At 49.8% G+C, this 18,019-nt stretch overlaps 1 protein-coding gene across 1 annotated transcript; it reads left to right on the forward strand.

The window, feature by feature from the left end:
* The first annotated feature begins 1,685 nt into the window (after window positions 1-1,685).
* Window positions 1,686-17,298, forward strand: LOC127236692 (triggering receptor expressed on myeloid cells 1). The gene is made up of 4 exons (XM_051204446.1): window positions 1,686-1,763; window positions 5,264-5,614; window positions 9,390-9,561; window positions 13,091-17,298. The coding sequence occupies exons 1-4, from the start codon at window positions 1,715-1,717 to the stop codon at window positions 13,191-13,193; spliced, it is 675 nt and encodes a 224-aa protein (XP_051060403.1). The 5' UTR covers window positions 1,686-1,714; the 3' UTR covers window positions 13,194-17,298.
* Window positions 17,299-18,019: the final 721 nt, after the last annotated feature.

The raw sequence follows: 18,019 nt of genomic DNA on the forward strand, positions 1-18,019 counted from the left end.
TCCCTGAGGCCCCACCGGGTGTCACAGTTCAGAGCTGAGCTCCCGAGGAGCAGCTCACCAAGGTGTGGCGTCTCCTAGGAGGTGGCCCTGCTCCTTGGGGACCTCAACCATGCAGAGGCACTCCTATTTCTGCAGCAGCCCTGGTTTGCCCCCCCTACCCCCGGAGGTTGTGCAGCAGCAGCTGCTGCTGCTCAAGGCTCATACGGTACCTCTGTGCTCCGTCATCACATGCAATTTCATCACGTAGGCATTCAGGTCCTGGTGAGTGTTAGAGTTGTTCTTCTGAATGCCTTTGATGACATTGTAAGCCAGTGGTGGAAAGGAGATCTCTTCCTTCGCAAGGACAAAGGATGGACACCGCCGTGTGGCTGGCATACGGCGGGTGGCAGACACCCTCTGCTTGGACGCCTCATCGTGGAGCCCCAGGCCCCAGTGTAGAGCTTCACCAGGCTGACACGATTACCGCTAGTTCTGCAGTCCCCAAGGAAGCCGTGCATTCATCCAAGCCTCATCTGCGCATCCTCCGGGGACATTTTTGTTTGCACTAATTAGTTTCCTCACTGACAAAATACTGGACAATGGCAACTTAAGGAAGAAGTGTTTGTTCGGTGTGGTTCTGAGTTCCAGCGGACACAGCCCACCATGGTGGAGAAGACGAGCAGGCTTCCATCAAGCCAAGGTTTAGACCAGGGACGGCAGAGCAAGGGACTTAGTAACAAAGGGATGTCCACTGTAGCAAATGCCATAGATACTGGCGTGTGGCCGACAAGCAGGGATCACCTGTGGGTTGGTGGCTACGATCAGCACTTACAGACCTGACCGTACAGGCTGCCAGTCGGAAGGACAGTGCCCCAGTCATGCGTTGCTGCGCGGTGCCCACTCCATCCCCAGGGGAGAATCACAGTTGTCTGGCATGCCATTCATTAACTAAGGTATCCTCAGAGGGTGTGGGGTCAGCCAAGGAGGCTGTGTCTAGTTGTCCCCACAAAGGTGGTCACAAGAGGAAGTTGGATTCAGCATATTCAGGAACTGTTGCACCACGGCGTGCTGGAAACCATGTCAGAGGCAATGGATTCCTGTTTCTGGAGCGAGAAAGTCGATCTTGTGTTTGAGACGGATGTTAAGGCAGCACAAGAGTTGATTACAGTTACTCTCGCTCCAGTTTTCTGAGATTGAGGACCAGCATGTTGGCCTGTGCCTGTCACCTCAGCGTGGAACATGGCAAGTTAGAGGGATGCCTGGGCTCTGCTGCAAAACCTTCTCTGAATAAAAACAAGTAAAAATATTTTTGTGTAATTGGAAAGGTAATTATTATGGGGTATGGTGGTGCCTTTAATCCCAGCAGAGGCAGGCAGATCTCTGTGAGTTCTAGGCCAGCCTGGTATATAGTGAGTCCCAGGACAGCCCAGAGCCACATAGCCTGTCTCAAACAAACAACCAACCTGAAACAGTGAAGCCAACCAACCAACTGACCAAAAAACCAGACAGAAAAGGAGAGAATAATTTTTGGAGAAGAGGAAACAGGTCCGTGGAGGTTAAACTGAGGTTTGGTCCCCTGAACTCCCCCACTGACGTCAGCAGGCAGGGTGGCCAGTGACAGCCTCCCAGGAATGGCCTCACGTCCTGTTGTGAAACTTCCCAGGGAGCTCAGGGTCAGGGGTGCCTTATAGCCATCCCCGCAGCCCACAGAGGCAGTTGGAGCTGAACCTGGAGGATGAGGAAGGCTGGGCTCCTGGGGCTACTCTGGATGTTCCTTGGGTTAGGTAAGACAGGTGGGAGGAGGGGCAGGTGAGGGTGCTTAGGACTTTAGCAGCCCTGTGCGTGCGTGTGTGTGTGCGTGCGTGTGTGTGTGCGTGCGTGTGTGTGTGTGTGCGTGTGCGTGCGTGTGCGTGTGTGTGCGTGCGTGTGCATGTGCGTGCGTGCGTGTGCATGTGCGTGTGTGTGCGTGTGTGTGTGTGCGTGTGCGTGCGTGTGCGTGTGTGTGTGCGTGTGTGTGTGTGCGTGTGCGTGCGTGTGTGTGTGCGCGTGTGCGCGCGCGCGTGCGTGCGTGTGTGTGTGTGTGTGTGTGTGTGTGTGTGTGTGTGTGTAGGAGTGTTTAGGTTACAGGTTGACATTGAGTATCATCCCCAATTGCTTTCCACTTTTTTTCTTTTTGAGACAGGATTTCGCTATGTAACCTGGAACTTGTTATGTAGACCAGGTGACTGGCAGGTGAGAGTTCTAGCGGAGGATGTAGGAAGCTGTGTGTGTGTGTGTGTGTGTGTGTGTGTGTGTGTGTGTGTGTGTGTTTCAGGTTGACACTGGGTGTCTTCCTCAATTGCTTTTCACATTTTTCTTTTCCTGAGACATGATTTCTCTATGTTACCTGCCTGGCCTAGAACTGGACTGGAGAGATGGTCCAGCCATTAAAGGCTAGGCTTACAACCAAGAGTGTGCTGCACCGTTACTCCTGGATCTACCTCGCTCTTGAACCTGGAGTTGGCTTATCTGTTAGGCCAGCTGGCCAGCATGCTCCAAGGACCCACTTGTCTCTGCCTGCCTGGTGCTGGGACTAGACTTCTTACATGATGCTGGAGGCCAAACTCAGGTCCTCATGCCTGTGCACAGCGAGTGCTGTACCAGCAGAGACACCTCCCTAACCCCATGAAGCTCGTTTCTGCTTAAGCGCTAAAGCAGTGCTTCTCAACCTGTGGGTCACGCCCCCCTTTGAGGGTCAAATGGTTCTTTCATAGGGGTCACATATGACTACAAAATAAAAACAGATATTGCCGGTGATGCACAACTTTAATCCCAGCACCAGGGAGGCAAAGATAGGCAGATCTCTGAGAGTTCAAGGCCAGAGTGAGTTCCAGGACAGGCTTCCAAGCTACACAGAGAAACCCTGTCTCAAAAACCCAAAACCCAGATATTTATATTACGATTCATAACTGTAGCAGAATTATAGTTATGAAGTAGCGCTAAAAATAATTTTGTGGTTGGAGGTCACTACAACATGAGGAACTGTATTAAAGGGCTATCGCGTTAGGAAGCTGGAGAACCACTGCTCTAGAGCAAATGACCCTCTCATTTCAGGCCGGGGCAGGCTTCACCTGAGCTCAGAGAATCAGACACCTGAGGCGGAGGAACAGAGATACAAGAAGGGTGAATTAGAGAGGCAGGTGGTCTACACTTTTTTCTAAAACTCATATTTGTGTGTTTGCATGCATGCATGCATGCCACATAAATGTCTGGCACCCAAGGAGGCCAGAAGAGGACATCAGATTGCCCTGGAACTGGAGTTATAGATGGTTGCAACCCCTGGTCTTGTGCGAGAGCAGTAAGTGCTCTTAACTGCTGTTTATTTTTGCAGTGCTGGGGATGGAACCCAGGACCTCATACACACCAGGCAACTGCTCTACCACTGCTGCAGCCCCAGACTCTGTGTGCATTTTTATGTCAGATCCTTCAGTGGAAAACAATTACAATAGCATACGGTTTCACTTATAACCGAGTTGTCTTTGAACTCCCCCTGCCTAGCTTCTTGTGTATTTGTATTAAAGAAGCAGATCCAACCATCCAAACCTGGCATGACCTGAAGAACATGTGTGTATTTTTTCAGACAGTCTCTCTTTGTAACCCTGACTGTCCTGGAATTGTCTATGTAGAGCAGGCTGGCCTCGAACTCACCAAGTGATTCCCTGCCTCTGCCTCCTTAATGCTGAATTAAATGTGTGAGCCACTGCGCCCAGCCGTCTGACTGATATTGTTTCACGCTGGGATGTTTTTCTTCTACTCTCCCACTGTGCTTTTGATGTGGACCTCAAAGAAGTAATTCATTTAACAGCTGTTTCCCAGGGTTACCTTGGGCGTCAAATCTGCTACTCCAGAGGCCAAAGGTATGAACAGTCTGTCCTCATGGAGGTTGTAATCCCAGCTCTTCATCAAATGCTGGCGCTGGAGAGCCCAGCTTCCCACATGAGCTGAGCAGGGCTGGACCAGCCCCCCAACCCTGTGTATTGGTTTGTAACATTTCAGTGAGTCAGTACTTCCATGGAAACAACTCAAGGGTGAAGCCCATGGATGTGTCACACAGGATGGATTCACTATCCTGTGATGGAGTAATCAGAGCTGGTTCAACACAGCCCTGAGCCTCTGCTAGCCTGTCTGTGTGTGTGTGTGGGGGGGCACATTCTGCCACCCTCTTCTTCTTTTTTCCTGAGGCAGGACCTCATGTAGCCCATGCTGAGCCCAGATTCACTGTGTGGCTGAGGATTTTCTTGAACTTTTTCCTGACCTGCCTACTTCCACCTCCGGAGTTCTGAGTTACAGGTGTGCACTGCCATGCTGAGTGTGGAAGGCATTCCCAGCCAGAGTATCGGGAAGCCTGCTTGTGAGGGTCCCTTAGAGATCTAATTGGTCTTTGAGCTTGGCTCATTTACAAAATCCCCCGAGGCCTTGAGGTGAGTCCTAGCATGGCTGGCTGAAGGCAGAGCAGGCTCTGGGTCAGTCACATCCTGTGTGGGCAGGCAAGGGCTCTTCTAAAGTGGTAAGTCTTAGCTTATCTGGGTGGTGTGTGTGTGTGTGTGTGTGTGTGTGTGTGTGTGTGTGTGTGTGCAGCACTAACAGCAGGAGAAGTTTCGGGAAGTGGAAGGCCCCCTCACGGGTTCTGTCTGTGCCTTTGTTGGAGAATGACATCGAGGCCTAAGTGGCCACACGCTAGTTTCTCAGTGACTTCCAGAGCTGGTGTCAATGGCCCAGCTGTCTTCACATCGCAGGGCTCCCTTCCATCAGGGAGAGAACTCAGTTCAAGTCCAGGTGGTTTTCATGGCCCCACTCCCATGTGGTGCTGAGATTACAGTCCCCGCAACCCTGGCATTTCCAAGCCTGGCACTGCTGACATTTTGGATGAGACACTGGCTTGTGAGGACCATACTGTGCACTGTAGGATTCTTGAAAGCCTCCTCCCTTGCACACTCTCATTCCTGTTTATAAAACGAAAACGTTTCCCAGCACCTTACACCCAGTGACGGACACCTTAAACCCAGTGGGGGGCACCCAGTGAAGAAACAAGGCTTGATTTCTGTGAAAAATAGGAGGGATTTATTGACTTAGTTACCAGGGAAGCCAGGGGTGTGGCTTGAAAGCACAGCTGAAGCCATGACTTGGCGTTGTCAGTTTCTGGGCTCTTATAGCAAAACAAACAAAAAGCCAGAACTCCTTCCCAGTATAGAGTTTGGATGAAGACTGTTCTGTTCAGAGCCGGTTTCCCTTTTCCTATTTATAGAAGTCCAAGCTGCCACTGATCCAGATGAGGAAAGGTATGACTTAGTTGAGGGACAGACCTTGACAGTGGGCTGTCCCTTCAACATCATGAAGTACTCCAGCAGCCGGAAGGCTTGGCAGAGGCTGCCAGACGGAAAGGAGCCCTTGACACTGGTGGCCACAGAGAAGTCGTCTGCAAAACCCAGTGAAGTCCACATGGGGAAGTACACCCTGAAAGATGGTGAGGCCATGTTACATGTCCAAATGACTGACGTTCGAGTGACAGACTCTGGATTGTATCGCTGTGTGATTTATCGCCCTCCCAACGACCCTGTCCTACTCTTCCATCCTGTCCGCCTGGTGGTGACCAAGGGTGAGTGACCAGAAAGTGTCTGGGGGGGGAGTGGGAGAGGGAGGCCAGGCAAGTGTGGGGCGGTGCCCAGGATTCCTAGCAGCCCAGCTTCCTGCCAGAATTTCCTTGCCTGCCATCCAAGGCTGTTGGCAGGGGCTTGGCCCAATAGTAATTAGGGGCTCCTGTGTATGGGTTCCCGGTGAGAGGAGATAAGCAGTAGATTTAGAATATGATTTAGTTCAATTTCTGAGCTCTCTGCTTAGAAGTCATGTCCTTAGGAAGCCTTTCTTTTTTAACTAACCATTCAGCTTGTTTCTTCAGAGCAATGTCATGGCCAACACATAAATATGGAACTATAGATTTAGGACATTTTCTGACTTAAATAGTAAGTCTGTTCCATCAAAGGTCCCTTTTTGTCACTTCATTTTCCTTCACACAAATCATCTTGGTCCATGCCATGGCAACCCTCTGAAGAAACCTCATAACTTTCCTTGCAGATGGCCATTTCTTCCTCCCCATCTGCTGACAGTGACATTTCTGCCAGGATCCACAACCAGAGGTGGGAAGGGTTGGGAAGGAAGTGCTCAGGCTTACCCTGGGTGCACTCCACTCTCCAGGAATTTTCTGGTTTCTACAGTTCAGGTTGGATATTGTCATTCTCTGACTTCCTCCAAAGATAGGTCTCTCTGGAACCTCAGGGCCCTCTTGGGGGGAGGTTTCCTCTGTTTCTTCCATGACCTCTTATGTAACCCATGGATCCTTCAGGACCTCCTGGGTCATCAGGGCCTCTGCAGATTGGTGGTGGCATCCTTCTGCCCTTTGAAGGTAGCATACTACTCTACATGCTGTTCATCAGAGGCTTCTTTATAAATCTTCCATCAAGCCAATCCATAGGGACCTTAGCAGTTGGCAGATCCTCCTGAGACATCATGGTGTCCTTTCCAGGTTTTCCTGTTTCCCTTTCCAGGTAGAGGTGGACCATGGGTTGCCATCCTAACACAACACTTAAGGAAATCTGCTAGATCCAGAGCCACACTATTGAATCCTTGAACATAAAGTGCACTGCTGCCCTAGTCTTCAAGATTTATAGGGAGATCTATAATACAGCAAGATCTGCCCCTTCACCCATGTGTCCACCAGGGTTATTGAAGCTGCCTCGATCTCCAGAGCTTGTTCTAACTCTGCTCATGACTCCAGGATTAAATCCCCATTCTTTCCTGGCCACTTGTGCTCCGACTCTCTCCTGGTGCAGGAAGTCCTCCAAACTCCTGCCCATAAACACCCCCCGCACTACTGGGGTGTAGGGTGGGCTCCTTGGAATGGCACTTTATAGGCTGTGTTGACTTGGCTGTAGGATCCAGTCTGAGTGAAATAACTGGAGGGAGATTGCTGCCCATAACTGCTTTGTTGACCATAACTTCTCTGCTGCCCATAGCTGCTTGCCCTTAGCTCTGCCGAAAGGAGCTGCTGAGGTCATAACTAGTCAGCTGTGAAGAGGAATGGCTGGTAGGATGACCCGGGAGGAAGAACCAGGGGTTCAGAAATAATAATAAAAAAGGCTGGAAATTGGGGTCAGGAGGTTTGCACAAGCTAGGTCTTATGCCAAGCAAGCTTATTAAGAAGTATAGCATCAGTTGGGCATGGTAACATGCACCTTTAATCCCAGCACTTGATAGACAGAGGCAGGTGGATCTCTGTGAGTTCAAGGCCAGCTTCGTTTTTGTTGTGATTTCCAGGACAGCCAGGACAGACAGAGTGAGATCCTGTCTCAAACAAATGAGCAGTACATCATCTTATATGTACTTTGTGTGTGTGTGTGTGTGTGTGTGTGTGTGTGTGTGTGTGTGTGTTGGGGGAAGGGATGGCACAGAGCCAGCAGAAAGCTATCATACAATGGGGCAAAGTCATCAGGGATCTAAGCAAGCAATATTGCACAAAGGGAACAAAGGAAATCTCAAGTGTGAGAGAGACTACATGCTCAGCATCCATGGGATTAATAGCTCCCGTCTCTCCAGTGGGGAAAAGTCTCATTACCAGGAACTGAAACTTTAACTCCTTCTAGGCCCAGGCCCTAGCCTCAGATCAGACCTTGCTATGTTTGCTCTTATGCAAGGACACAGGACTGGTGTTCTGTAACTGGATTTTCTTGTCCTGCCAAGTCCCACCGCATCAGCCCCAATCGAACACCCAAAGACTTACATTAATTATAAAAACTGTTGGCCAATGACTAGGGCTTCTTGTTGGCTAGCTCTGTCTTAACTATTCACCCATAACTACTAATCTACGTATTTCTATGTGGCCTTATCTTACCAGAGAACACCTGACACATCCTATCCTCTAGGTCTTCACATGGCATCCCTTCCTGGCTGCCTCTGTCTACCTTTCCCAGAATTCTCCTCGTCTCCTAGTCCCACCTATCTTCCTGCCTCTATTGGCCCACAGTGTTTTATTCACCAACCAATAAGAGAAACACATACAGAAGGACATCCCCCATCAATGTTCCTTTTGTCTTTTCATCAAAGTCTCTGACAAATTCTTGGATAAGCCTGCCTCCCGACAGAACAGGGCTACATGGGGTGTTTCCTGGTACCTGTGACAACTGCAGTCCGTCACTCTGTCCATGCTCAAGGCAGGGCTCGTTCTAACCCCTGTACTAGATTGAAGTTGGGTAGTCTCGGCAGATGTGGATAGGCGTGGTGGCTCTATCTGCTGCCCATAGGCTGGGTAAGCAGGCTGAGCGCTGTATGGCAATAAGCTGCACAGATAGTCTTAGTGGTGGTTACTGTGGCAGTGGTGGTACCATACGCACCAGTGTCATGCCCTTTTGACAGGCTACTTATGTTCCTGGAGGGCAGTTGAAGGCTGTTTATAAGAAGTTGCGTGTGCAGTCTACCCACAGGACTGGCAGTCTGAGGCCTGGGTATAGCCAACATCAGTAGTGTGCCATAGGTTCCATAGATTTGTGGCCCATATAACTGGGTGGTGTGTGCATGTCCTGGAATTGACTAGATTGTGAACACTGCAGCCCTACTGGGTTGCAGCATGGCTGCAGGTACTGAAGCCTCTTGTAGTCTACTCTCCTCATCCCAAGATGCCATAGGTGGCCCCCATGGGCTTCTAAACTGTGTATCTCAGACCTTGCTGTGGGCGTGAACCACCTGAGGTCACCCTGGCTCAGTAGGCCTGAAGTGACACTTGCTTATGAGGAACAAGTGTCTAGGCTCACTTCTGGGGGCCAGTGTGCTTACAAGAGCCCTCTCTGAATTTCTGAATTCACTGAGGAGGAGCTGGTGCCTTGCTGGGCTCTGCATCCCCAGTGAGTAATAGTGGATGACTAAGGATGGCAGAGGAAAGAGAGACAGGCCTCCCTTCCTACAACCAGGAGAGCCTGTGCCAAGTGCAAGCTGAAGCCCAGGTGTGACACACCAGTCAAGGTGGAGTGATGTGACTTACAGAGGCCGAGAGAACAGTGTAAGAAGGACACCAGGGCAGACGGAGAGGTGGACAGCAGCAAACAAGAGCATCTCCATAACTCAGACAGCCCGGAAGTCTTCTTCACACCTTTCCAGCGCCCTCCTTTCTTCCTTCCCGTTAATTTCTTTCTGTCTCTGATTCAGGCTGGCTTGTTTGGATTTTAGTAAAGTGGAACCTTGCTTCTTAAATAGACGTATTCATTTCCTCTTCAGCTCCATTTCTCTTCACCTAATCATCTATCTGTCCATCCGCCCATCCATCCATCCATCCATCCATTATATGTCCATCCACTTATCTATCTATCCTATGTATCTTCTTGCAGATTCTTCAAGTCTGGTCACCCCTCACATCATTCCGACTAAAGTTCCTGACCTTTTTACCACAGAAAACATGCACAGAGACACAGCTATGACCCAACCCTTACCTAAGTCCACAGATGTTGTCTCTTCTCCTGACCCTGGAGTCACCTTCACAAATGCAACAAACGTTCCCAGGTATGTTTTCTGGGCTTTTGGTTTGGACACCCTTTATTTCCTGGTTCATATGCCGAGAGGATGTGGGCATGAAGATGGGTGGGCTGGAGTGGGGGCAGATCTGTATCACCTCTGTCTGTGTGGGAATTCCCAGGGAGGGAGGAGGTGGCGAGTGAGGAAGAGGAGGCTCCCATTCTCCCCAGCTCATCAGAGTAGTGAGAGGAGGGAATAGGCAGGGTCATGAGTGCCATTAGACCTGCCAACCCAGAAACGGATGGATTCCCATGTCGGATAGACCAGTTGTGTTGTAATATTGGGTGAGCCAGTGACCCCTGTGGCTTTAGTTCCCAGGGATACTGTTGGGATTCTAGAAAACCAGAGGAGGCTGTCTATGACCCTGTCCAGCATGGCTCTTTATTTTGTTCCGTTTGACTGGCTTAATTTGTGTGTCTTGTTTGACTTTAATATTGGTGTGAGTCCTCCACCACACTGTTTATGGAGATGGCGACAAGCTCAGCATTTTCATTGTCACAGTGCTAGGGTTCAAACTAGCCCCAGCCCTTGGTATCAATGTTTTAAAATAAGATTTTTCCATTTAAAATAAGATTAACCCATGCTTGTTTGTCACCTCTCCATCATCGTAACACATTGGGCTTAAAAGGGGGTGGGTGGTTTATTTTGGCTTCTAGTTCTAGGTTTCAGGACATGGCTTTTGGATCTGTGGTGAAGCTGTGCATCATCGTGGCAAAGCATGGCAAACCTTTCCCTCCATGTCATGACATTGAGAGAAATGAAGAGGAGGGGAAGTAGGTTAGGGTTGCATTATTTCTTTGGGAATGGATACATGGTGGACGATGAGTGGATAAGTGAATGGATGCATGCATAAATGAATACTTGTATGCACTGGTTAATGCATGGTTAATGCATGAAATGAATGAAATGAAATGAGAGAATGAATGAAAGCCAGATGAGTGGATGATAGACGGAAGAAAAAACAGAGGGGTGGATTACCGGATGCCTGGTACCCTAAAGCCTCCAACTAATCCCAGCCTTTTAAACTCTCCACCACCTTCTCATAGCATCATTCTCGTCATCAATTCAGATCCAAACTGCAGCAGCAGGCAAAGTTAAGGGCCACCACCTTGCATGCCCCTCATTAGCTACTGTTGAATGTTGATGTTTCACTTAAATGTTGAGTCGGCAGGGAAAGAGTCTTGTTTCCTCAGTCTAATATGTCCCCACCCATAGTCAGATGCAGTCTTTATACATACACACCTTAGCATGGCACCAGCTCTAATTACAGACATGAAATAATGTTCCTTGCTGAGATTATCTTTCAGTTGGACATGGTGGCACACATCTTTAATCCCAGCTCTTGGGAGGCAGAGGCAGGAGGAGCTCTGTGAGTTTAAATCCAGTGTGGTCTACAGAGTGAGCTCCAGGACAGCCAAAGCCGTATACAGAGCCTATATCTCAAAATAAAAAAAAAAAAAAAATCCTCCAGCATTACTATAATGAATTATAATTCCAACAAATGCATACTTTTCTGTCAATCAGAAAAGCTATAAAGCTCACAATCATTTACCAATTCTTAGCTGTTGATACTGTTTTCTTTTTAAAATATATTTTTGTTTGTTTTTTGAGACAGGGTTTCTCTGTGTAGCCTTAGCCTGGAACTTACTCCATAGGCTAGGCTGACCTCAAACTCACAGAGATCTGTCTGCCTCTACCTCCCAAGTGTTAGGATTAAAGGCATGATCCAGTACCCCCTAGAAGATTTTAAAAATATTTTATCCCCAAAAAGTTTCCATGAGAGAATTTGAGCATTTATGTCATGAGGCATACTACCACATACACACACACAAAAAAAAAATGTCTTCTAAATATCAGAAGAATGGGCTGGATGGATGGCTCAGTGGTTAAGAGCAGTAGCTTTTCTTCCAGAGAATCTGGATTTCATTACCAGCACCCACATGATGGCTCATAACCATCTATATCTCCAGTCGCAGGGGATCTGACACCCTGTTCTGTTCTCCACAGGCAGGCACTGCATCTACATAGCACACAAACACACATTCAGGCAAACACACATAAATAAAAATAAATAAAATCTCAAAAACAAAACCAAAAACCCAAAGGATTTTCAGATGTCCACAGTGCAGAAATGAAGCGGTGTAGGGCAGGCTGACCAGCATGGGTTTAGTATTTTAAAACATTGCTTCAGGGCCCCAGCGTACAGCTCAGAGCGTGGGCTGTGGGGACACGAGTTTCTGGTTCCATCCTCAACACCAAGAGAAGAAAGTATTCCTAGTGAAACAAATGTGAAGTGACCATGACATGCATTTCTCTGTGGGTGTGGACTCTTGTTCCCGGTTTAAGGCAGATGTGATACAGCACTTCCCTCTTTCTGTAGCTTGCTTCACTGGGGCCACCTCAAGGGCCTGGCATGGAGTACTCATTCAGCCTTCACGGGGTAATGAGAATTTGAAATCTAGTGAGAGTCAGCATTCCCCTTTCCTTCTTTTAAAAAACATTTATTTTTAAGTTATGTGTCTGCGCCCGTGTGTGTGTGTGTGTGTGTGTGTGTGTGTGTGCGCGCGCGCGCGCGCGCGCGCGCGTGCATGCGCACGCCTGTGTGATTTGTACAAGTGAGTTCAGGTGCTTGCATAGTATGGAAGAAGTGTTGGATCCCTCTGAGCTACAGTTACAGGAAGTTGTGAGCTGCCTAGTGTGGGTTCTGGGAATGTAACTCAGGCCCTTTGGAAGAACAGTATGTGCTCTCACCCGCTGAGGCATCTTTCTAGAAGTTAGTTTTCCTCCATTGCCTTTATTTTCCAAGGCACAGGAGGTACTCTGTGACTCACATTGTGGTTACTGCTATACCTTTCACCTGCTAACTTTATCCTGTACTACTGTAGCATGGGATTATTCATCAGTTATTATTATTTTATGATATTTGTGACTATTTTGTTGGTCAGAGTTCAGGCAGGACAGTATCAGCCATCCCAGCTGTCTGCAAGAAAAATGTTTGGATTCAGTGAGTCGCTTGCCCAGGTGACAGAAGAGCAGAGACTGTCCTGCTGATGGACAGGCATGCAGGAGAGTCCCATGTCCCTGTGGCAAGCTTACTTCCTCAGGCACGGGTCACGGGAAAGTAACCCTTGTGAAAGTGCTTTAGGTTCTTCTTGGTCTCTGGATGGGGAAACTGAGGCTAAAGGTTGGACAAGTGTCCCCAGAAGCAGGTCAGAGTGCTAACAACAGGGACGGGGCTCCCTAGATATGGGCCTCTATGACTCCACAGAGAAGGCCAAGATGCCTGGATGAACCGTCCTGCTTTACTCATCTCCTGGCCCTGAACTCACGACTCTCCACCAGACATATTTCTAACTGGTTATTTTAGGAAGCAGCCATATAAACAGCGTCTAAACTTCCCCACAGGCCATGGGAAAGCTGCAGGGAGGCCCTAAGTTGACAAGAGTGCATGGGGAAGAATTCCCTAGACTGCACCATGGGTGGTCATCAATCGTCCTTCAATCTCCTGTCTCCACAGGGTCTCCACGTCCAGCATTGTTGTCCCTGTGGTCTGTGGACTCTTCAGTAAGACCCTGGTCTTCACGGTCTTGTTCGCTGTCACACAGAAGTCATTTGGATGACAGACCATGATGCCACGCACAGTGACCTCTGACTTTCAGCCATGTCTGTCTCACGGGAGGAGCTGGGGGTGGGGGCTAAGGAGGGCCTGTAATCGTGGGTGGCATCTAAGGCTCAGGATGTCCTGCTGGCCCTGCTCACCCCCTCAGTCCACCCTCATCCTTGCTGTGTGCTGTGCACCTCAGAAGAGGGCAAACTGCCCAGGCCTCTGGCCATTGTGCCTGAGTAGACCAGTTGGCCTGCAATAAAGACAGAACCCAGTGCTCCTAGTGACACCTTCCATGGAAGTCGGGAGATTTAGGGGTCATCACTGTTCACCCTGCCCCTGTCCTTCCCTTGGGCGGTGCAATTCTAGCCACCTGGGCCGGGCCCTTGCTCATGAAGCAGCCTGCTCTCCCAGCCTCCGGGGGCCTTCCTCTCTGGGAATCCGGCACTCAGATTTGTCTTCATCTGTGGTCTTCTGAACACCTGCAATCATGGACCAAGAAGACAAGATCCCACCTTGAGGCTTATGCAACTGGGAGAGAGAAATCGAGCTGGTTGCTGTTGTCTGGGAAACTCTTGGAGAAGGAGATGGCATCCATAGGATTACATCAGTACATGCACCAACATGTGTGTGCCTTTATCATTGACTCCTCAGTGCAACCGGTGAAGACCAGGGTGCATGTGACCAGAGGGAGGCCACAGGAGTAGCAGGCCATCACCTTCTGGCAGGAGTAAAGTCTAGAGAGTTCCCTTGCTGAAGGGCTCCAAAGGCAGAAATGGAGAGCCAGGGCTCCGCTTCCAGCTGAATGCCGTCTTCCTGGCCTGAGACAGGGGCTGGCATGGCAGGGGCAGGAGCCCATCCCAGGCTGGGGAGGCTGTCCCTGCTGTGCCCCCCCCACTCACCTCCTGTTACCTCTGTCTCCTCCCAGGTGGCCCTGATGCTGTTTCTGGGACACACGGTCGTTTTCTTGTTTCCCATCTCTTTGGGCTGTAAGGACAAAGGGACCCCGTGGGTGAGGAGAGGATGGTGTGTTAGCTCATTCTACTTCAGCAATGGCTGGGGCCAACTGCATCCTAAGGTTCCCAAGAGCAAGCACATCTCACCACGCGGCATCTCAGTCAGGAGGCTGAGGCGTAGCTGCTCCTCCACCTCAGGCCAGGAAAGCGCCTTCCTGGCAGGGAGGCTTTCCCCTACTCCGTGCAGAGATTCCAAGCCTTAGGCATGCTTCCAGGACGTTTCCCTGTGAACACAGCTCTCGGTATGATCCTGCACTGATGAGACACAGGGCATTGCCCACCCCACAGTCTCATGTTGGGAGAGGCCTCGCTGGAATTCTTTTCCTTGGTGCTCTGGCATGAGTCTTTGGAGGATTGACCCAGAAGGTGGTCTTCTCAGAGTGTTTGTTTCTGCCCAAAGAACCAAGCAGGAGGCTATGGCCCAGTCAAGGCCAAGGTGGTGTAGTGCTTGCCACAGAAGCTTGAGGACCTGCGTGCTAGCCACAGAGACCATGTGAAAAAGCTGGGTTAGCAGTGGCAGGCGGTTCCCTGGGGCTTGCTGGCCAGCTAGAGACCCTCTCCCTGCCAGTGAGAGATCATGTCTTAAAACAAAGAAACAGAAAAACAAAAAAAAAAAAAAACCAGGGAGGAAAGCTACACACACACACACACACACACACACACACACACACACTTGCAAACGTTGTGTGGTGTCTGCTGTTACAGTTCTTTGCTTGTCAGCTTGCTGTAGCCTAGAAGTCAGCTATGAAGAGAGTCTCAGTGGGGAACTGCCCCCTGCAGGCATGTGTATGCCTCCCCGTCTTGACTGATGGTTGAGGTGGGAACGCTCACCCCGTATATGGTCAGCACCATTTCATAGACTGTACCCTGTGCCCTATACGAATAAGGAATCCGAGCTGGTCAGAAGCAGGCAGACCACAAGAATGCAGCTGTTCATCCTCTCTCTGCTCTTGACTTGGGGTGTGGTGTGCCCGGCCACTCTGAGTTCCTGCCTTGACTTCCCTGCAATAATGGACAGTGACCTGGAACTGTAAGCCAAGTGACCCCTTCCCCTCACCGATTTCTTCTCAGCAGCAGAATGAGATCAGGGAAATGGTGCCCATCTGAACTCTAGCAGCTGGGAGGCTGAGGCAAGAAGACACAGGGTTCGAGGACAGTCTGGACTCCATGATGGAATCCCGTCTCAAAAAGAAAAATACACAAAAACAAGGAGTAGTTTAGACTCAGTGACTGTACTCATGGTACACACTGTCTGTGTCCTCAAGATAGCTGGCCTAGCTGGAGTCTTGGGCCAGAATCACTTAGGCTGTTTGTTAAAAATGCAGATCTTGGCCTTTCTGCAAGCCTCTGCAAGACTCAGAGCCTCCGAGGGTAGAACCCAGATGCCCAGCTTCATGAGTAATCTAGCCATATGGCCCTACTGAGAACTATGGGTGGAATGACATTAAAGATGACTCAAGGTCTGAGGACATGCCTCGGTTGGTAAAGCCCAGAGACAACCAAAACACCAGATGTGGTGATGAACACACATAGTCCAGCTCTGGGAGACAGGCAGCCAGGCTACTTGGCGGGCGAGGTTCATGCCAATGAGATATCCTGTCTCGGAAAAACAAGGCGGTGTCTGGATAATGACATCAGATTGGCCCCTGGCCTCGGAAGGTGGCAAGTCCGTATGTCTCAACATCATTGGCTTGGGGAGAACTGTGTGAGGGCTCAGTGGACGTGACAATGTCTTGGAGCCCAGAGACCGCAGGTGTGGTGGAGAATGGCAGTCACAGAGAGTTTCCCAACAAACCTGTGATGTCACAGCTGGGAGGAGCCTGTCTGAGGGACTCTTGTTTCTTCATTTTCCCCGGGCAGTGTCCTCTTGTCACATTTCCCTCACGGTTTCTCAATGGGACAAAGCAGTGGCGCATCAGGAAGCAGAAGTGAGTCAGCATCTAAGCGGGCAGCATGATCCAACCGTACGTAAGAGCTTGGCCCCTTGTCTCTGGCCGCTGGCAGATAGCACTCCCAGGAAGGAGCATCAGATGGAGGAGACAGGGACTTGGGGTGCACAGCTGCCTCTATGGCCGGGTCTGTTGCTCTGCATCTCGGGTAAGGAGAGGTAGGTGAGGAACGGAACGTAGAGGATGGGGTGCCAGCAAGAGGAATGGACGGTAGTCCTGCTGAAAGAATGGAGTTAGAGCATCGTGACCCAGCAGGGAACAGGCCATGAACAAGCTGGAGGTTCTTCTGGGCCATATTGAAGTTGAGAAAGTTATGTGGTGGCAACCAGACTACCCAGGGCTGTGCTGATACCCACCTAAAGGCAAACCTGGGAAGCAATCTACGTTAAAGGGCCAGTCAACCACAGGACGGCATAAATGGCGTGCATATAACAAAGTTATCCTCAGAATCACCAGCAGGTTGATGGGAAACACATGACTCAGTATTTCACACATAATAAACAATTAATAAACTTATAGGGGATGATGGCCGTAAGTGTAAACTGGCATGGGTGGCCCGTGGCATGAGAGGCCAAGAAGGAAGAAAGGTTAGTGCTGTTGGCTCTTGTTCAGTGGATGCTCCTCTGGGCAGATGGACAGAAGGGAGGACACCAGGGATGAGCTGAAAGGGCCACGTGCCAGGCAGCAATGGGCATGTCTGAGCCTCCATATATAGAATAGAAAACAATACGGGTATGGTGGTGTATACCTATCATCCAGCAGTCAGGAGGCTGAGTAAGGTATGGTGGTGTATACCTATCATCCAGCAGTCAGGAGGCTGAGTAAGGTATGGTGGTGTATACCTATCATCCAGCAGTCAGGAGGATGAGTTGGGAGGGCTGCCATGAGTCTGAAGCAGCCTAGGCTATGTGTTGAGTTCAGATCAGCCTGGGTTGCAAAGCGAGACCTTGGGAAGAAAGAAAGAAATGAAGAAGAAGAGAGAGAAGGAAAAAGAAAAAATGCAGGACAGGAAGACAGACAGGTGGATGGCTGCCTGCACATGACACACATTTCTAGAAAAAGGAATGATGATGTAATCCTGGTAGAGATATTTTGTAACTTTTCAAATGAAAAATATGCATCCTATAAAATGCAGATAAAATATTTACTGCAAACATTTGGCCTTGTTGGTGCCATATGTGAACATACATTGCTGACACAGACACACCAAATAATCCACGGAGTGGGTATAGTGAGAGTGCTCCCAAATCCCCCTATGAACGTGCTGCCTCTGTGTTGATGTGAGAGGCATCCATGAAGGACATATCTCCTTCCAGAGGGCAAGAACCTCTCTGAGACTTGTCCTTACAACATCATGCTGTGCCCACTCAGCCTGAGGCCTGGGAGAGGCTCAGAAGCCTGGCTTCTCCAGAGACGCTGGTGCTCACAAACAACAGAAATGGAGACTTCAGTTTGGCCTGGGCTGGGAGGTACTTGCTGGAGGATTATCCCACCAAAGCTGTGGTCAAGGTCGCGGTGACTGGGATGCAGAGGCAGGATGTGGGGCTGTACCAGTGTGTGGTTTACCCCTCTCCTGACAATGCTGTGGTCCTGTATCATCAGATTCGGTGGGCACAGTGCCAAGGTGAGCTACAGGGACCCTGTCAGATGGTCCTCCTTGCTCACTACTAGGCTGGGACCCCATCTGCTAGGAGAAGCCACTTTCAGGAGGCAGCTAGAGTAATGGGGAAACTTCTAGATCTTTCCTTCTCTCAGAGTGTGACCAAAGAAGATCTTCAATCCAACAAATCCTTAACACAAAACATCCAGGAAATGTGGGGCACTGTGAAAAGGCCAAACCTAAGAATAACAGGCATAGAAGAAGGCAGAGAAGCCCA

Source organism: Phodopus roborovskii, unplaced genomic scaffold (genome assembly GCF_943737965.1).
Source record: "Phodopus roborovskii unplaced genomic scaffold, PHOROB, whole genome shotgun sequence".
NCBI classification, from domain to species: domain Eukaryota; kingdom Metazoa; phylum Chordata; class Mammalia; order Rodentia; family Cricetidae; genus Phodopus; species Phodopus roborovskii.